We start from the raw sequence: 14178 nt of genomic DNA, 5'->3' as shown, positions 1-14178 counted from the left end.
TGTGCGTGTGTGTGGTGTTTTTTTTTTTATTGTTTTTTTTATTATTATTATTGCAATTATTTATTTATGTTATTTTTTGTGAGGTTTGTGCGGTTATTTTTTGTAATATAGCTTTGTTTTGCACGTATAATGCACTAATTTGCATTACATTTGAAGAATTTACATTTTTATTTTTTATGATATATTTTGTTTAGTTTATTTGTGGGCTAAGTAAAGAAAGAAAGATTTAAGGATAATATTTATGGTTTGTTTATAAACCAAAATTCATACGCATGCGCTCTGACGTCCCCGTGAGTCTGATTAAACATGGTGCAGTTCACTTACAGCAGATTGTCGCATTTTCTGAGATTATCGGTGAATAAAGCTTCGTTTTTTAGAGCTGGGACTGAATTCCAACACACCCCGGGGTGCTGCGTCCAGTCGATACGATGGCAGGTGGGAAAACGGCTTAAATCTGGCTAAAATCACGGTTTTACAGGAGATTCAGAACAAAGTTAGCAATTAGCGTTAGCCACAGTCAAAAAGGAAGTGGAATGTCAGAATAAAAGCGCTGGTAAACAACGTAAACAATGCGACATGAACTTGATTATTATTATTATGTTGCCCTTATGGTTGTACGTATTGAGTGGACTGAATGAGGTCATCTTAATACATATTTTCATTGTATTTCTTCGTACCTTCAGATAAAATTGCATTGCTACAGGCCTACAAAAATAAAACAACATTAAAAGTAAATGCATGCATAAAATCCAACACAACAAAGTGGCTCGTGACTATAATAAATGTTATTAGACAAAATGGGAGTTCAGCCAGCAATCAGCATTTCGTAAATTAAAATAACATACTTTTTATGTAGCCATGCATTATTAACTTCTATTGGGCATTAAAAGAGCTTTATATCAAGAGTTCTCACTTGCAGACACATCCCTACATCTGTGTACAATACTTTTGCACATGAAGCAAAGTGGACTAATTGCCTTGCCCAAACACACGGCTACTTCACGACTGCTATTATTTGCAGCAATTGAACCACTAACCTTCAGGTCAATGGACTCCACCAACTAGTGGACTTACTTAGACCAAGACTTTATTGATCCACAAGGGAAATTAGTAGGGCACAATAGCTCACACATTACAAAAATAGGCAAGAATCGATGGGACAAGATCTCACAAAATCTCGTCACAGAGAAGAATGTCTTTTTTAAATTGCCACTAATCTTTCCCCCGATATGATTTATATTACATACCAACATCATGAGAATTCAGGTTGATATATTGTTTTATTAAATATTAAATCAAAATTCTGTTAAAAAAAAAAAAAAAAAAGACATTCAATTAACAAAATATGTATGGGTTCATTTATTAATTAGTTTGAACACATAAAAAACTTATATCCAAATCTTCTCCTGTTCTTGTGGACCCCATTTTGTCTCCCATTTTCTCTCTTGAATATTTGTGCGTCGTTCCTCTTCTACATATAGCCCCATGCCCTGTCCCTCCTTGTTCCTAACACATCTGGTTGTGTTATTTTGTGTGTTAAAGCATTCAGTGGACAGTAAGAGCCTCCAGGAACGGCAGAGGCAGCAGATGGCCCGAGGTCTCCCCAAACAGAAGCCCATCACTGGGGTCAAACAGATCATTGTCGTGGCATCAGGGAAGGGAGGAGTCGGCAAGTCCACCACAGCAGGTAAACTATAACTGTTACTTAGGTTAATGTGAATAATTGTATTTTAACTGTAAATGATTTAACCTGTTTTTAAAATTTATATTTAGTCTATTTTTCAATGTTTGGTTTTCTGTTTCTATAGTTAATCTGGCACTGGGACTTTCTGCAAATGATCCAGTGAGTGCTCGTTCATATCCACATTCCCACAAATAAGGAGTAGACTTGGATTGTAATAAATAATTACAAGTTACACTTAATGAGCAAATAAAGAGATCATTTTTGCTTCATTTTGAATGTATGTGATTAATGTCTCCAATCTCTGTCATCTAGGTATGATCCGTAGTAAAAGAAAAAAATCTATTCTGTCAACTAGGCAAAAGTTTTAGAGTAAAAACATTTTGCCGCTTATCCAACAAGAAATGAATAAGCAGCCTGGATGAGCGATGAAATGTCTTCACTTTTGTTCAGTTGACAGAATTGTCATGGTAATTAACATCACAAAGGTTAAAAGTAATATTTTTATGATTTGATTCACAGCTTAGGGCAATTATATCCGTCTCAGGAAAAGTGAACAATAGATTCAAAGTTTTTTCAATTGTGAAAAAAATGCATTAAATGTAATACTTCCTCTTACAATTGTAATTTTTTCATCCTGACATTGGCTTATCACAACATGTAAAATGTGACATTTTTCTAAAATTGCTCAGATCTCCTATATTTTATGTTTGTCACTGATATGTAACAATTGTATTACAGTATTCTTAGGATTTATTTTTATTCTTAACTAGGGATCATGTGTCCGCACTTGTGAAGAGTGGGTATTGGCCCGAAGAGGTTTTAGATGTCATCCATTCATATTTGAGTGTTTTGGCAAGCTCTTCCACGTTTTATTTTAACCCTTCTTATGGTTAACTTTAAGATTCTGGGCAATGCTCGACCCATGCTCACAGGCGACAATTATCCATAAATGTACATGAAAAGATACAAAACTGTACACAGCAACTCCACAAACTTGATGTGATGTGCAGTAGGTTCATTAGCGGGATACACGGTGATTGTGCTGTGAAGGGGAAGTGACTTAAGAGAGCAAAGCAAAGCTTTGAAATCGAAACTGAAACTCATTAAACATGTTAATACATTGTTTTCGGTGAATATAGTATTTACATTATGATAAAAGGTCATATGGTGATCTGTTATGTATTAGCAGTAAATACTCCATAGAAGTAAAATACCTCCTCTTTAAATATTTTCAAGTTAAAAAGAAGCCCTTTTCAAAGACTACTTGCCTACAAATTTGAACTAATCATGCACCTATACAGTGCCCCTCATATTAAATTTGACCATTATTTCTCTATTTTTCAGTCTAAATCCGTTGGCTTGTTAGACGCTGATGTTTACGGCCCTTCGATTCCCAAACTCATGAATCTTAAAGGAAGCCCAGATCTCACAGACAGTAAGTGTTTTATATTTATTTATTTATTCCACAAATGTTACATAAAGAAATAAACAAAACTGAATCCTGTTTTCCAGACAATCTGATGATCCCTCTCATGAACTATGGAATTCTCTGGTAAGTTCAGACGCCTTTATACTATTTTTCACCATATTGTAACACACGGTTTTTTATTTAAGTCATTCTGTAGCATTGTGAGATCTTTTTGTAAGATCTCAAAAATCTTGATTCCCTGCCTTTTTATTTTATGGATCTCTATGGCCAAAAGCCGACACTTTCCACCACACTACTGGTCAGCCTTTGTCATGATCTGAGTGACAGCTGGACACAACCAGTCACATTGAAGAGTAAACTTTCAGAAACAGCTTTAGTTACGTCTTAAAGACTGTGTAAAAGATATTAAGAAAACATGAATGGTGATAAATTATCATCTGGTTTAAAAAAAAAATCATGATATGATTTCTTTTTTTTGGCTTACTGCTTTTCCCTAGGTCTTATGAAAACAATCTAGCTATACTGTATATAATTACTATAAGCAAAGTTAAGGAATAGAGTTTTAATTAATTCTCAAATACAGTTGGCTCCTGCGTTGAGATATTAATTTCACATAGAAATGCTTGTATTGTTGGTCTGTGTAATAATAATAATAATTCATATTATTGTTGTTAATGTTATTATTATTTTATGTATTTATTTATTCAAAAAGGCACCATGTACAACTAATGCAAGAACATAAATGTTGCCATTTGATGCATTGTACCAGAGTTAACCTTGCACTCATTCACATCTGCAGTCCTCTGGAACAGAACAGCCCACAAACATTTGACATAACAAAGAAGTGACAATGGGTTGAAACACAAAAAATATACTTGCACTAAAAACTACCACATCCTCTCACACACATAGACACACATTCACAGAGACACGAACACACACTTATGCATACAGAGCCAGAACCAGTAGAGTGTAGAACCTGAAGATGAATGCTTGCAGTTTTGGGTACTGTTTAAGTGCTTTTTTAGTTCAATCTTAAAACCTTTCATTGTGACACGTAACACATGACTTTATGGAGTCGGGCAGCATGTTCCACTGTGCAGTGGCCTTCACTGAAAAAGTCAATTGTCCAAAGGTGGAGTGACAGAAAGGTATGATACAGTCATGTGGAGAGGCTGTAGTTCACAAAGTCCTTCAAACAGTCAGTAGCCAAGCTATTTAGAATCTTGAAAACCACACAGTGATTGGAAAAGAGTCTATAATTTTCCAGACTGAAAAGATTATATTTTGCCCAGATGTTACAGTGATGGTGCATTAGAGGCTTGTTTAAGGCTTGTTTATATACTGACTCTAAAGGTCTAACTCTAAGACGTTATTGTTTCAGTATGTCGATGGGTTTCTTGGTGGACGACGCGGCTCCGATCGTGTGGAGAGGCCTCATGGTGATGTCGGCCATTGAGAAACTGCTCAGACAGGTACAAACACTTTTAAGATTAGGCCCTTGTGTGTTCTCCTCCCCTAGACTCTATTCTTTATAAAAGCAGCACTTTGTGGTAAAATCAGACCTCTGAAATAAAGCTGTTTGCAATATAATGCAACTTGGTGTAAAGTATTCAGAATACAGTTCTCCGATTGGCCCATGTAACAGAATACAGTACAAAATACATTATACATTATATTTGGTATTCTGTAACTCAATATATTCTCATAGTATTCTTTCCGTCATTTGCCGTGAAGCTCAACAGTGACCGCTCCACCCATCAGCTATGGAAGTAAATTTTGTCTTGAATTTTTTCGCAAACACTTTCCGAAAAAAAAAAAGAAAACTATATTAAAAGTCTGAAAGCTCAGGGCTAATCAGCTCTCTGGAATAATGACCACAAGAACTGCTTTGTTAGCTATTAATACATTGCACCAAATCTTGTGTTTTAAGTATGTTTTCTGGACTTAAAACAACCGCGTTATGAGTATTGGTTCGCTTCCACAATGTCTTTGCACTGTTAGTATTTGAATCTATGGGAAAAATGAATGGAAAATGTACTTTTGGAACCAGCGTACTTCAAGTTGGTGGAACTGTTGAGTTCCATAAGCATTGCTAAGATTCACTGCGTATTGAAGGGCTGTCCCAGTATTACTTCAACATCTAAAAAAAGTATTTTTTTTTACTGTTATAACTAACGTTTTCTGTTTTTTGGTCACACAAGCAAACAAGCTATTCTATACAAAGTTTTTTGATGATGAAATTTGCTTTTGTAGTTTTGTGCGAGTAATTGCAAACAGGAGACATGAAAGACCTTTTATACATCAATAACAACTCATTTAACTATCGCATAGACTAAAATAGATTTATAAATGACCGTGGCATCTGGATTTTTTAGGTTTTGTATGGCTGTTTTGGCAGTGTGTCAATAGCTTAGTTTCCTGTATTTTTTATGGACAATCTTATCTAGAATTTTACCTATTATAACTGTCCTGGTTTAGACCTGGTTTGGTCCCAGTCAGAGGTGACAAAGTAAGTGCAATGTTACTTTGATATATTTTCATGTGAAAATGAGGCTTAAACTATTGACATGACACCCAGGTGTAAAAAAGGTACAGTGTGTAACTTTTCTGATTTGAATGTTCCACAGTATGGCATTTAAAGCACAACTTATTAAACCTTATTAAAAGTCTTTGTCAGTCCTTGTGATGATTAAATGTATATATTGGTCAAATTAATCTGTCTGGTGTCTATTCAAGGGCAGGAGTTGAAGTGCTTAAAATATACTCAAAACAAACATGCACGCAGGTGATGTGAAGAGAGAAAAATACAAACGAACATGACAACACAACACACACAACAACTTTTGTAGGGGAAGGGGGAATTTTTAATTATTTTTGAAATGCATATTGAATAACGTTGAAGCGTCCTCTCAGTGAGTCGGTGTAATCCTCATTTAAATGTTCATGGTAGAAAATGAATCGCAGGTTTCATCAGTCAAAACACCTCGATTTCAAAAGTGTCCAGATGATGACCTTTGACCTCTTCAAGGACGCACGGGCGCTGTCTAACAGGCCCTCTTCTTGGGCTTGTCCCATTTTGAAAAGAATCGGGCCAGACCAGTTCTGGGCCGATTCCTGAAGGCGGTGAGGCGCATGCTCAGATGTTTCATGGCATCCTGCTGGAACTCTGTGGGCTCTGGTCTTAAAGCCATCTCCAGGAGCTTACAGGCAGAGCCATATTCGTAAATTAAGTCTCTGGCTCCGGCTTTGCCCAGCTTCTTGATGTTCTTGGGTTTGAGATAAACTCCATCTGGGATTGTGAACTGGTCCAGAGCCTTCTCCAGAGTCTCCACGACTGCGTCATGGTGGGACCTCAATTTGGCTGGCAGTTTTTGGAGCAGTTTCTTGACCAAAGCGTGGATCACTAGGCTCTCCACTGAACCCAGGGTTTGTGAAGCCTGAGGAGCTGCAGTGGGCTCTGGAGCTGAGGCTGGCTCTGAGTTTGGTTCTGTCCGCAGCTTCTCGTCATCTGCTATTATGTCCTGTGCAGTTTGGGGCTCCACCTTATCTGGGTTTTCCTCTGTAGTTTGGAGTTTCACTTCCTCTGGGTTTGCCTCCTCTGCTGGAAGTTTGCTTGATTTTTGGACCTCTATTAGACTCTCTGTGTCCTCTGGGGTTTGGTCCTCTGGTATGTGGGACTCAGTGAGACTCTGGTCTCTCTCTCTGCTTTCAGGAGATTCGACGCCAGTTAAACTGTCATCCAACATATTCGAGATCTCATCCAGATATCGGATCTCCTCTGGAGTAGAACTCTCAGGACTCTGTTCCAGTCCAGGTTCTTCTGACGTTACGTTTTTCACATCTTCAAAAAGTCCAACTGTCTCTGTCACCTGCAGGATTTCAAGCTGGAGCACTTCTGGAACAGAGTTTGGACTTTGGCTCTCCTGTCCAATTTCTTCTTCTTCTTCTGGATGCTCCTCAGAAAGCTCAATTCTCTCTGAACCTTCTGCCCTCACTGGAGCTCTTTCAGGAGACCGGGCCTCTGAATGCTCCTGCTCCTGGAGCAGGTCCTTCTCTGGGACTGTGAAGCCCAGAGGCTCTGAGTTTGGTACTGTCCGCATCGTCTGCTATTATGTCCTGTGCTGTCCTGTGCAGTTTGGGGCTCCATCTTCTCTGGGTTTTCTCTGGGACTTTGGCTCTCCTGTCCAATTTCGTCTTCCAGCTCCTCCTCAGAAACTGTTCCTGGAGCTCTAATCTCTGGAGCTTCAGTGGATTCTGAGCAAAGATCTTCTGTCGTCAGGACCATTTCTACATTTTCTTCTCTGCAGTCCTCTGATCTTTGGGTCTCCATTGGACTCACGGGCAGCTCTTGTGCTGGATGCTCCTCAGAAAGTTCAGTTCTCTCTGAACCTTCTGCCCTCACTGGAGCTCTTTCAGGGGACTGGGCCTCTGAATGCTCCTGTGAAGTGGATTCTTCTGGACTCTTTTGGGCAGGTTCCTCCTGGAGCAGGTCCTTCTCTGGGACTGTGAAGCCCATCATGTAAAGCAGTGCAGTGGACGCGCTCCTCTTGGCCTCCTTCTCGGAGGCCCCTTTGCCCACCGCAGTGTACTGGTCCACGGACACCTCCATGAAGAGGACCCCTTGGTCGCCAGCCACCATGCCCTCCACCAGACGATACTGGGCGGGCGGGTGTTTCCAGGCCATGAGCAGCTCGGACAGGCGAGTGCATGGGTCTTTGCCCAGACCGAAGTCTGGACGGCTGTGGGGCTGGACGTCAGTGTCCCCGTCAGCGTCGACCTGGTTCTGGTTTGCGTCCAGTAGCCTTAGGACCAGGATACAGGCCCAGGTCTTAGCTTCCCTCCTATTGGGCCTGTGCGCTTCTGCCCACAAGTTCCCGACAGAAGCACGGACAATGAACATGGTGCGGGAGTCCCGTTCCGTGGTGGACTTCGTGAAGTTCACGGGCAGACCCAGTGTGTTTGCCACGGAGTACAGCCGTTTGATAATTGGCATGTAGATACGGGCGGCCATGTTGAAGCTGTGTGTGTATAGTGGAGTAGAGAGATTCAAAGTCTTTGGTGAAGTGCTGTCTCGATCTGAGCTGTGTCTCCGACAAAGGTTTGGTTCAAAGTGAAGATATCTGAGCTGTGTCTCCACTACTACAAATCATCGCGGGAATCCTGGTGATATCACGCAGCTGTTTGTGCCATCGCCATGGACATTCCACCATCTCAACGGTGACGGCAGCTCTGAGGAGTTCTAGAATGTTGGAAAATGTGCAAATTAAATAAAAACAAATATATTTTAAAATACAGTCGACAATTATTTAATTTGAAAATACAGTAAATATACTGTATATATAAAGAAAATGGACAGTAATTAAAATAAAATGCCAAAGCAATTTAATAAACTTAATAATCTGTTGGGTGAGTGAGTTTACATGGAGCCCATACCACCTGATCTTGTCTGAAGTTTAGCAGGGCTGATTATTTCTTGGATGGGAGACCACAGAGGGCAGCAGTGTCTCAAGTGCAAACTGATGTTGTGTCCTTGTGCAAGACACTTCTCCCACACTGCCTAGAATGATTGTGATGTGACAGTGTTGGTGGTGGGAGGGACTGCTGGCTCAGATTGGCAACCTCACTTCCGCCAGTCTGCCCCAGCATCTGTATGTACCTTTCAGCTGAAAGGTATAAACAGATGCTGGGGTACTAGACTGGCCTGCCTGTAGTCCAGATCTGTCTCCCATTGCAAATGTGTGGCGCATTATGAAGCACAAAATACGACAATGGAGACCCCGGACTGCTGAGCAACTTAAGTTGTACATTCAGCAAGAATGGGAAAGGATTCCTCCTGCAAAGCTTCAACAATTAGTGTCCTGGGTTCCCTAACACTTATGCATTGTTGTTGAAAGGAAAGGTGATGTAACACAGTGGTAAACATGCCCCTGTCCCAGCTTTGTTGGAACGTGTTGCAGACATCAAATTGAAAATGAGTGAATATATAAAAACAATAAAGTTTATCAGTCTGAACATTAAATATCATGTCTTTGTAGTTTATTCAGTTCAATACAGGTTGAAAAGGATTGTATTCTGTATTTTTTTAAAGTTTTACACAGCGTCCCAACTTCATTGGAATTGGGGTTGTATAATAAAGCCAGTGTTTCCTGTTTCAGGTGGACTGGGGGGAACTGGACTTCCTGGTGGTGGACATGCCTCCTGGAACAGGGGACGTGCAGCTGTCCATCTCTCAGAACGTGCCTGTCGCTGGTCCGTTTCTCAGAGGAAATGAAACACATAAGAGTTGTCATTCTAGTCATATTTGAGCATGTCCCTTTTTACATTTTTATTTTCAGGAGCAGTGATCGTGTCCACTCCTCAGGACATTGCTTTGTTGGATGCTCGAAGAGGAGCAGAAATGTTCAACAAAGTCCATGTTCCGGTGAGACTTTGTGAACTTCTGTCTAACCATGGGAAACACAGTATAGTTCTTTCGTGCTTGTCAGTTACAATAACTCTTGTTTTGATTGTTCTAACACCTCCTTGGCTCCTCATGCAGGTGATTGGTCTGGTGCAGAACATGAGCGTGTTCCAGTGTCCAAACTGTCTCCATCAAACTCACATTTTTGGTTCAGACGGAGCCAAGAACCTCGCTCTGTCTATGGGTGTGCACTTCCTTGGTAATTATTTATTCTGTATCATTTGTATATTGTATATTGTTCTTTACAAGTTTGAGAAGCCTCTCAAAGTGCCACACTGCAGTCATTTTTTCACTTCACACTTGCATGGTCATGGTTGGACCTAGGATCAATGGTTCGAGCACTTGAACCTAACCTAGGCCTGTTGTTGTGTCCTTTGGCCTGTTGTTGTGTCCTCTTGCCATCTTGCTTAAAGATATCAGAGTGAGTGATTGACGGTGGTCAGAGGGGCCAATAGTCTGCCCCAGAGCAGTTGTGGCTACAGAAGTGTTTTAATACGACACAGTTTGAAGTGAATCAATAATGATCAAAGGGTAGTGCTTTAAGAGGCTTTTCTCTCTCCTGTATATACAATCAAATGGCACAAATACCAACATTTTTAAGTAAATATTTGTACATTTAGGTGACGTCCCTCTTCATCTGAGCATCAGGGAGACTTCAGACAGTGGAAAACCTGTGGTAGTCTCAGCTCCGGACAGTGCCGAGGTTTGGGCCCATCTGCGTTTATTTCCAAATAAAATCAGTACCTTCTCACAAAGGATCAGATTCTATTGGGCTTCACGATTTCAGAAAATATCTGATTATGATTTTTCTGACAAACACTGTGATTATGATTAGGTTTGCGATTTATGTTTTAATAATAGGATTCTGTTCAAAGTTCACATTTTATACACGTCCAGAAGAATTGACAAAAAGACTGAAATATGAACTGACTAATACAAGAATCACAATTCACAACATGTTTGTACAGATCTAAAGTACAGGGTTAGTTTTTATACACAAGATGTTGTTTGTGGAGGAAGTGACTGTTCTTAAAAAATTGCAGCCTTTGCGATTTGCTAATGCATAACATTGTGACTTTCATTTGAATGTGATTAGTCCTGCAGCCCTACATTCTGTTAACAAAATCTCACACATTTGAAATAATGGCACCATTTTGTGTTTCAGGCCGACGCATACAAGAGGCTGGCAGCTGCAGTCGTCCACAGGCTAAAACTACTTCATTCGTGACACTCATTTAGTTAATTCATTTGTTATTTTTATTTGAACAAAATATATATGAAATAATATGCATGAAGAGGAAACACAGCCGCCATGACGCACAAAACCATAGGTTTGTCTGTTTACAGCATTATTTGTTAAAAAATAAATAAATTATTATACAAAAATGTCTGTTTAAAATGATTTTAGTAAAAAGACTGAAATTTACAGTCATGAGAGAATCAACATGCTTCATTTCATTGAGAAAAAAGTCAGTGCTCTAAACCAGTACCACAGTTTGAGGAACACTGTCCCTCTCCATTCATACACTTTCTTAAATATAACTTTAATAATCTCAATGATATTTTTATGATTATTCATGTTTCTTTCACTAAAATTTGACATTTGCGAAGAGGTGTAGTCCCAAACTCCCCAGCAGAGGATGCAATGGTACAAAGAATATACACCCAACTATTCCTTCAATACTGAGCCAGTGGGACAGAGGATGAAGTTTGGACAAATGTACTTTGAGAAAAATATAATTACATAACAAATACACGGGTTCGTCCTGGCTTAGTTCTAGTTTTGTCCTGTTTTAGTCTTGGACAAAGGTTGGTAGTCCTGGTTTAGTCCTGGTGTAGTAAAGTAAGGTATAATTTATTGTCCCTGTGGGGAAATCTGCATTTGACCCATCTTGTAATTGCATTTTGGCAACTTGTCCAGAGCAGTGCCACGCCCGGAGACCCATCTCTAGATCTTGAGCTAGTCTTGATCCGGACAATCTTATCTAGAATTTTACCTATTATAACTGTCCTGGTTTAGACCTGGTTTGGTCCCAGTCAGAGGTGACAAAGTAAGTGCAATGTTACTTTGATATATTTTCATGTGAAAATGAGGCTTAAACTATTGACATGACACCCAGGTGTAAAAAAGGTAAAGTGTGTAACTTTTCTGATTTGAATGTTCCACAGTATGGCATTTAAAGCACAACTTATTAAACCTTATTAAAAGTCTTTGTCAGTCCTTGTGATGATTAAATGTATATACTGGTCAAATGAATCTGTCTGGTGTCTATTCAAGGGCAGGAGTTGAAGTGCTTAAAATATACTCAAAACAAACATGCACGCAGGTGATGTGAAGAGAGAAAAATACAAACGAACATGACAACAACACAACACACACAACAACTTTTGTAGGGGAAGGGGGGATTTTTATTTATTTTTGAAATGCATATTGAATAACGTTGAAACGTCCTCTCAGTGAGTCGGTGTAATCCAGTCCAGGTTCTTCTGACGTTACGTTTTTCATGTAACGTTTTTCACCTGAAATCCTGCAGGTGACAGAGTTTGTACTTTGGCTCTCCTGTCCAATTTCTTCTTCTTCTTCTTCTTCTGGATGCTCCTCAGAAAGTTCAATTCTCTCTGAACCTTCTGCCCTCACTGGTGCTCTTTCAGGGGTCTGGGCCTCTGAATGCTCCTGTGAAGTGGATTCTTCTGGACTCTTTTGGGCAGGTTCCTCCTGGAGCAGGTCCTTCTCTGGGACTGTGAAGCCCATCATGTAAAGCAGTGCAGTGGACGCGCTCCTCTTGGCCTCCTTCTTGGAGCCCCCTTTGCCCACCGCAGTGTACTGGTCCACGGACACCTCCATGAAGAGGACCCCTTGGTCGCCAGCTACCATGCCCTCCACCAGACGATACTGGGCGGGCGGGTGTTTCCAGGCCATGAGCAGCTCGGACAGGCGAATGCATGGGTCTTTGCCCAGACCAAAGTCTGGACGGCTGTGGGGCTGGACGTCAGTGTCCCCGTCAGCGTCGACCTGGTTCTGGTTTGCGTCCAGTAGCCTTAGGACCAGGAAACACAGGTCTTAGCTTCCCTCCTATTGGGCCTGTGCACTTCTCCCCACAAGTTCAGAAGCACGGACGATAAAGATGGTGCAGGAGTCCTGTTCCGTGGTGGACTCCGTGAAGTCCACGGGCAGACCCAGTGTGTTTGCCATGGCGTACAGCCGTTTAATGACCGGCATGTAGATACGGGCGGCCATGTTGAAGCTGTGTGTGTACAGTGGAGTAGAGAGATTCAAAGTCTTTGGTGAAGTGCTGTCTCGATCTGAGCTGCGTCTCCGACAAAGGTTTGGTTCAAAGTGAAGATATCTGAGCTGTGTCTCCACTGCTACAAATCACAAACTGAATCCTGTGACATAATAATAATAATAATAATAATAATAATAATAATAATAATAATAATAATAATAATAATTATTATTATTATTATTATTATTATTATTATTATTATTATGTTGCAGTTATATATTTCGACTCTTCAGGTCCTTGATATATTTTGTTTTGCTTTGTCTTTTGCTTTTTGAAAAAAAAAAAATGTTTACTTTAATAAAAATCCAGAAATCTTGAAAATGATGAGCAGGAAACAGACTTGTGAAATTGGTGTAAATCCCGAGGGGGGGGGGGGGGGGGGGGTTGCACGAATTTTACCTGAGGACAGAGACACAGAGACACAGACGGAGCTGCATCCATTATTTATGACTCAAATAAAGTCACTGGTAATTTTCTGCAGCTTGTTTTTGAAACCCTCAATTTTAGAGCTAACCTTAAACTTGGATCTTTCAACTTAAAATACCAAGAGACAGGTTAAACCCAGTAACACAGGGAGAACATGCACACTCCACTCAGGATCAGATCAGGAGTCTAACCCACAACCTCCTGGTGAGAGGGAGGAGACAGGATAACCACTCTGCCACAGTAACACAAGGAGGACATAACAAATGTGAATACATTACAATTGTATCATTTTTTTTCCATCTCTGAATTTAGATTTTTAGAACAAATTCAAGCCACAGTTTGCAACAACAAAGACATGCATGTTTTTCATTATGGTTTTGTTGTAAAAATTTGGAAAAACCTGCGTCCTTTCTGTAAACGGGCTTACTGTGAACCTGACGTTCATTTGGCCTGCAGGAGGTCCTCCTCCTGCTCGTTTCCATGGAGTCTTGTTCCTTTGGCTATAATCTTTCACAGTGTGGCATAAAATGTATGCATCTCCATGGAGAATGTTCTAAAGCAAGCTTTCTATTTCCATGTAATAAATCCTCCAGAAAGTTACATACTATACCTTTAATTAACTAAAGCAAAGGTGGATGTTTTTTCCATGTAATTTTCTACCTGGAATGTTTTTTGTTTTTTTTCAAGCCTTCAATAATCCACTGATGTAAGTCTTGGTTGTGTGTATTTATACATGTATAGAGCATATATATGGTATGTAATGATAAATTGTCAATTGAATTTTTTCCCACGTGTGTCTCCATGGAAACAGTCAGATTTAATTGCCCCCTGAAGCTGTTTCTTTCATCTGTTACTGAAACATGATTTATACCACATCACATCTGTGGCA

The 14178-nt window shown here is 40.0% G+C and overlaps 1 protein-coding gene across 1 annotated transcript; it reads left to right on the top strand.

The window, feature by feature from the left end:
* Positions 1 to 293: 293 nt before the first annotated feature.
* nubpl (nucleotide binding protein-like) lies at positions 294 to 10905 on the top strand. The gene is made up of 11 exons (XM_033988208.2): positions 294 to 435; positions 1543 to 1687; positions 1809 to 1843; positions 3029 to 3119; positions 3197 to 3236; positions 4498 to 4588; positions 9272 to 9365; positions 9452 to 9537; positions 9655 to 9775; positions 10197 to 10279; positions 10742 to 10905. The coding sequence occupies exons 1-11, from the start codon at positions 307 to 309 to the stop codon at positions 10802 to 10804; spliced, it is 978 nt and encodes a 325-aa protein (XP_033844099.1). The 5' UTR covers positions 294 to 306; the 3' UTR covers positions 10805 to 10905.
* Positions 10906 to 14178: the final 3273 nt, after the last annotated feature.

The sequence above is a fragment of the Periophthalmus magnuspinnatus genome, chromosome 22, assembly GCF_009829125.3.
Source record: "Periophthalmus magnuspinnatus isolate fPerMag1 chromosome 22, fPerMag1.2.pri, whole genome shotgun sequence".
Lineage (NCBI taxonomy): Eukaryota > Metazoa > Chordata > Actinopteri > Gobiiformes > Gobiidae > Periophthalmus > Periophthalmus magnuspinnatus.
Note: the sequence above shows the minus strand (reverse complement) of the source record. Positions and strands in the feature narration are given on the sequence as shown.

Excerpts from the sequence above, each read along its gene's own strand:
- nubpl (XM_033988208.2), top strand. The coding sequence starts at position 307 with ATGGTGCAGTTCACTTACAGCAGATTGTCGCATTTTCTGAGATTATCG. Across the intron at positions 1,844-3,028 it reads GACTTTCTGCAAATGATCCA|TCTAAATCCGTTGGCTTGTT; the intron begins GTGAGTGCTCGT and ends TCTATTTTTCAG. Across the intron at positions 3,120-3,196 it reads AAGCCCAGATCTCACAGACA|ACAATCTGATGATCCCTCTC; the intron begins GTAAGTGTTTTA and ends CCTGTTTTCCAG.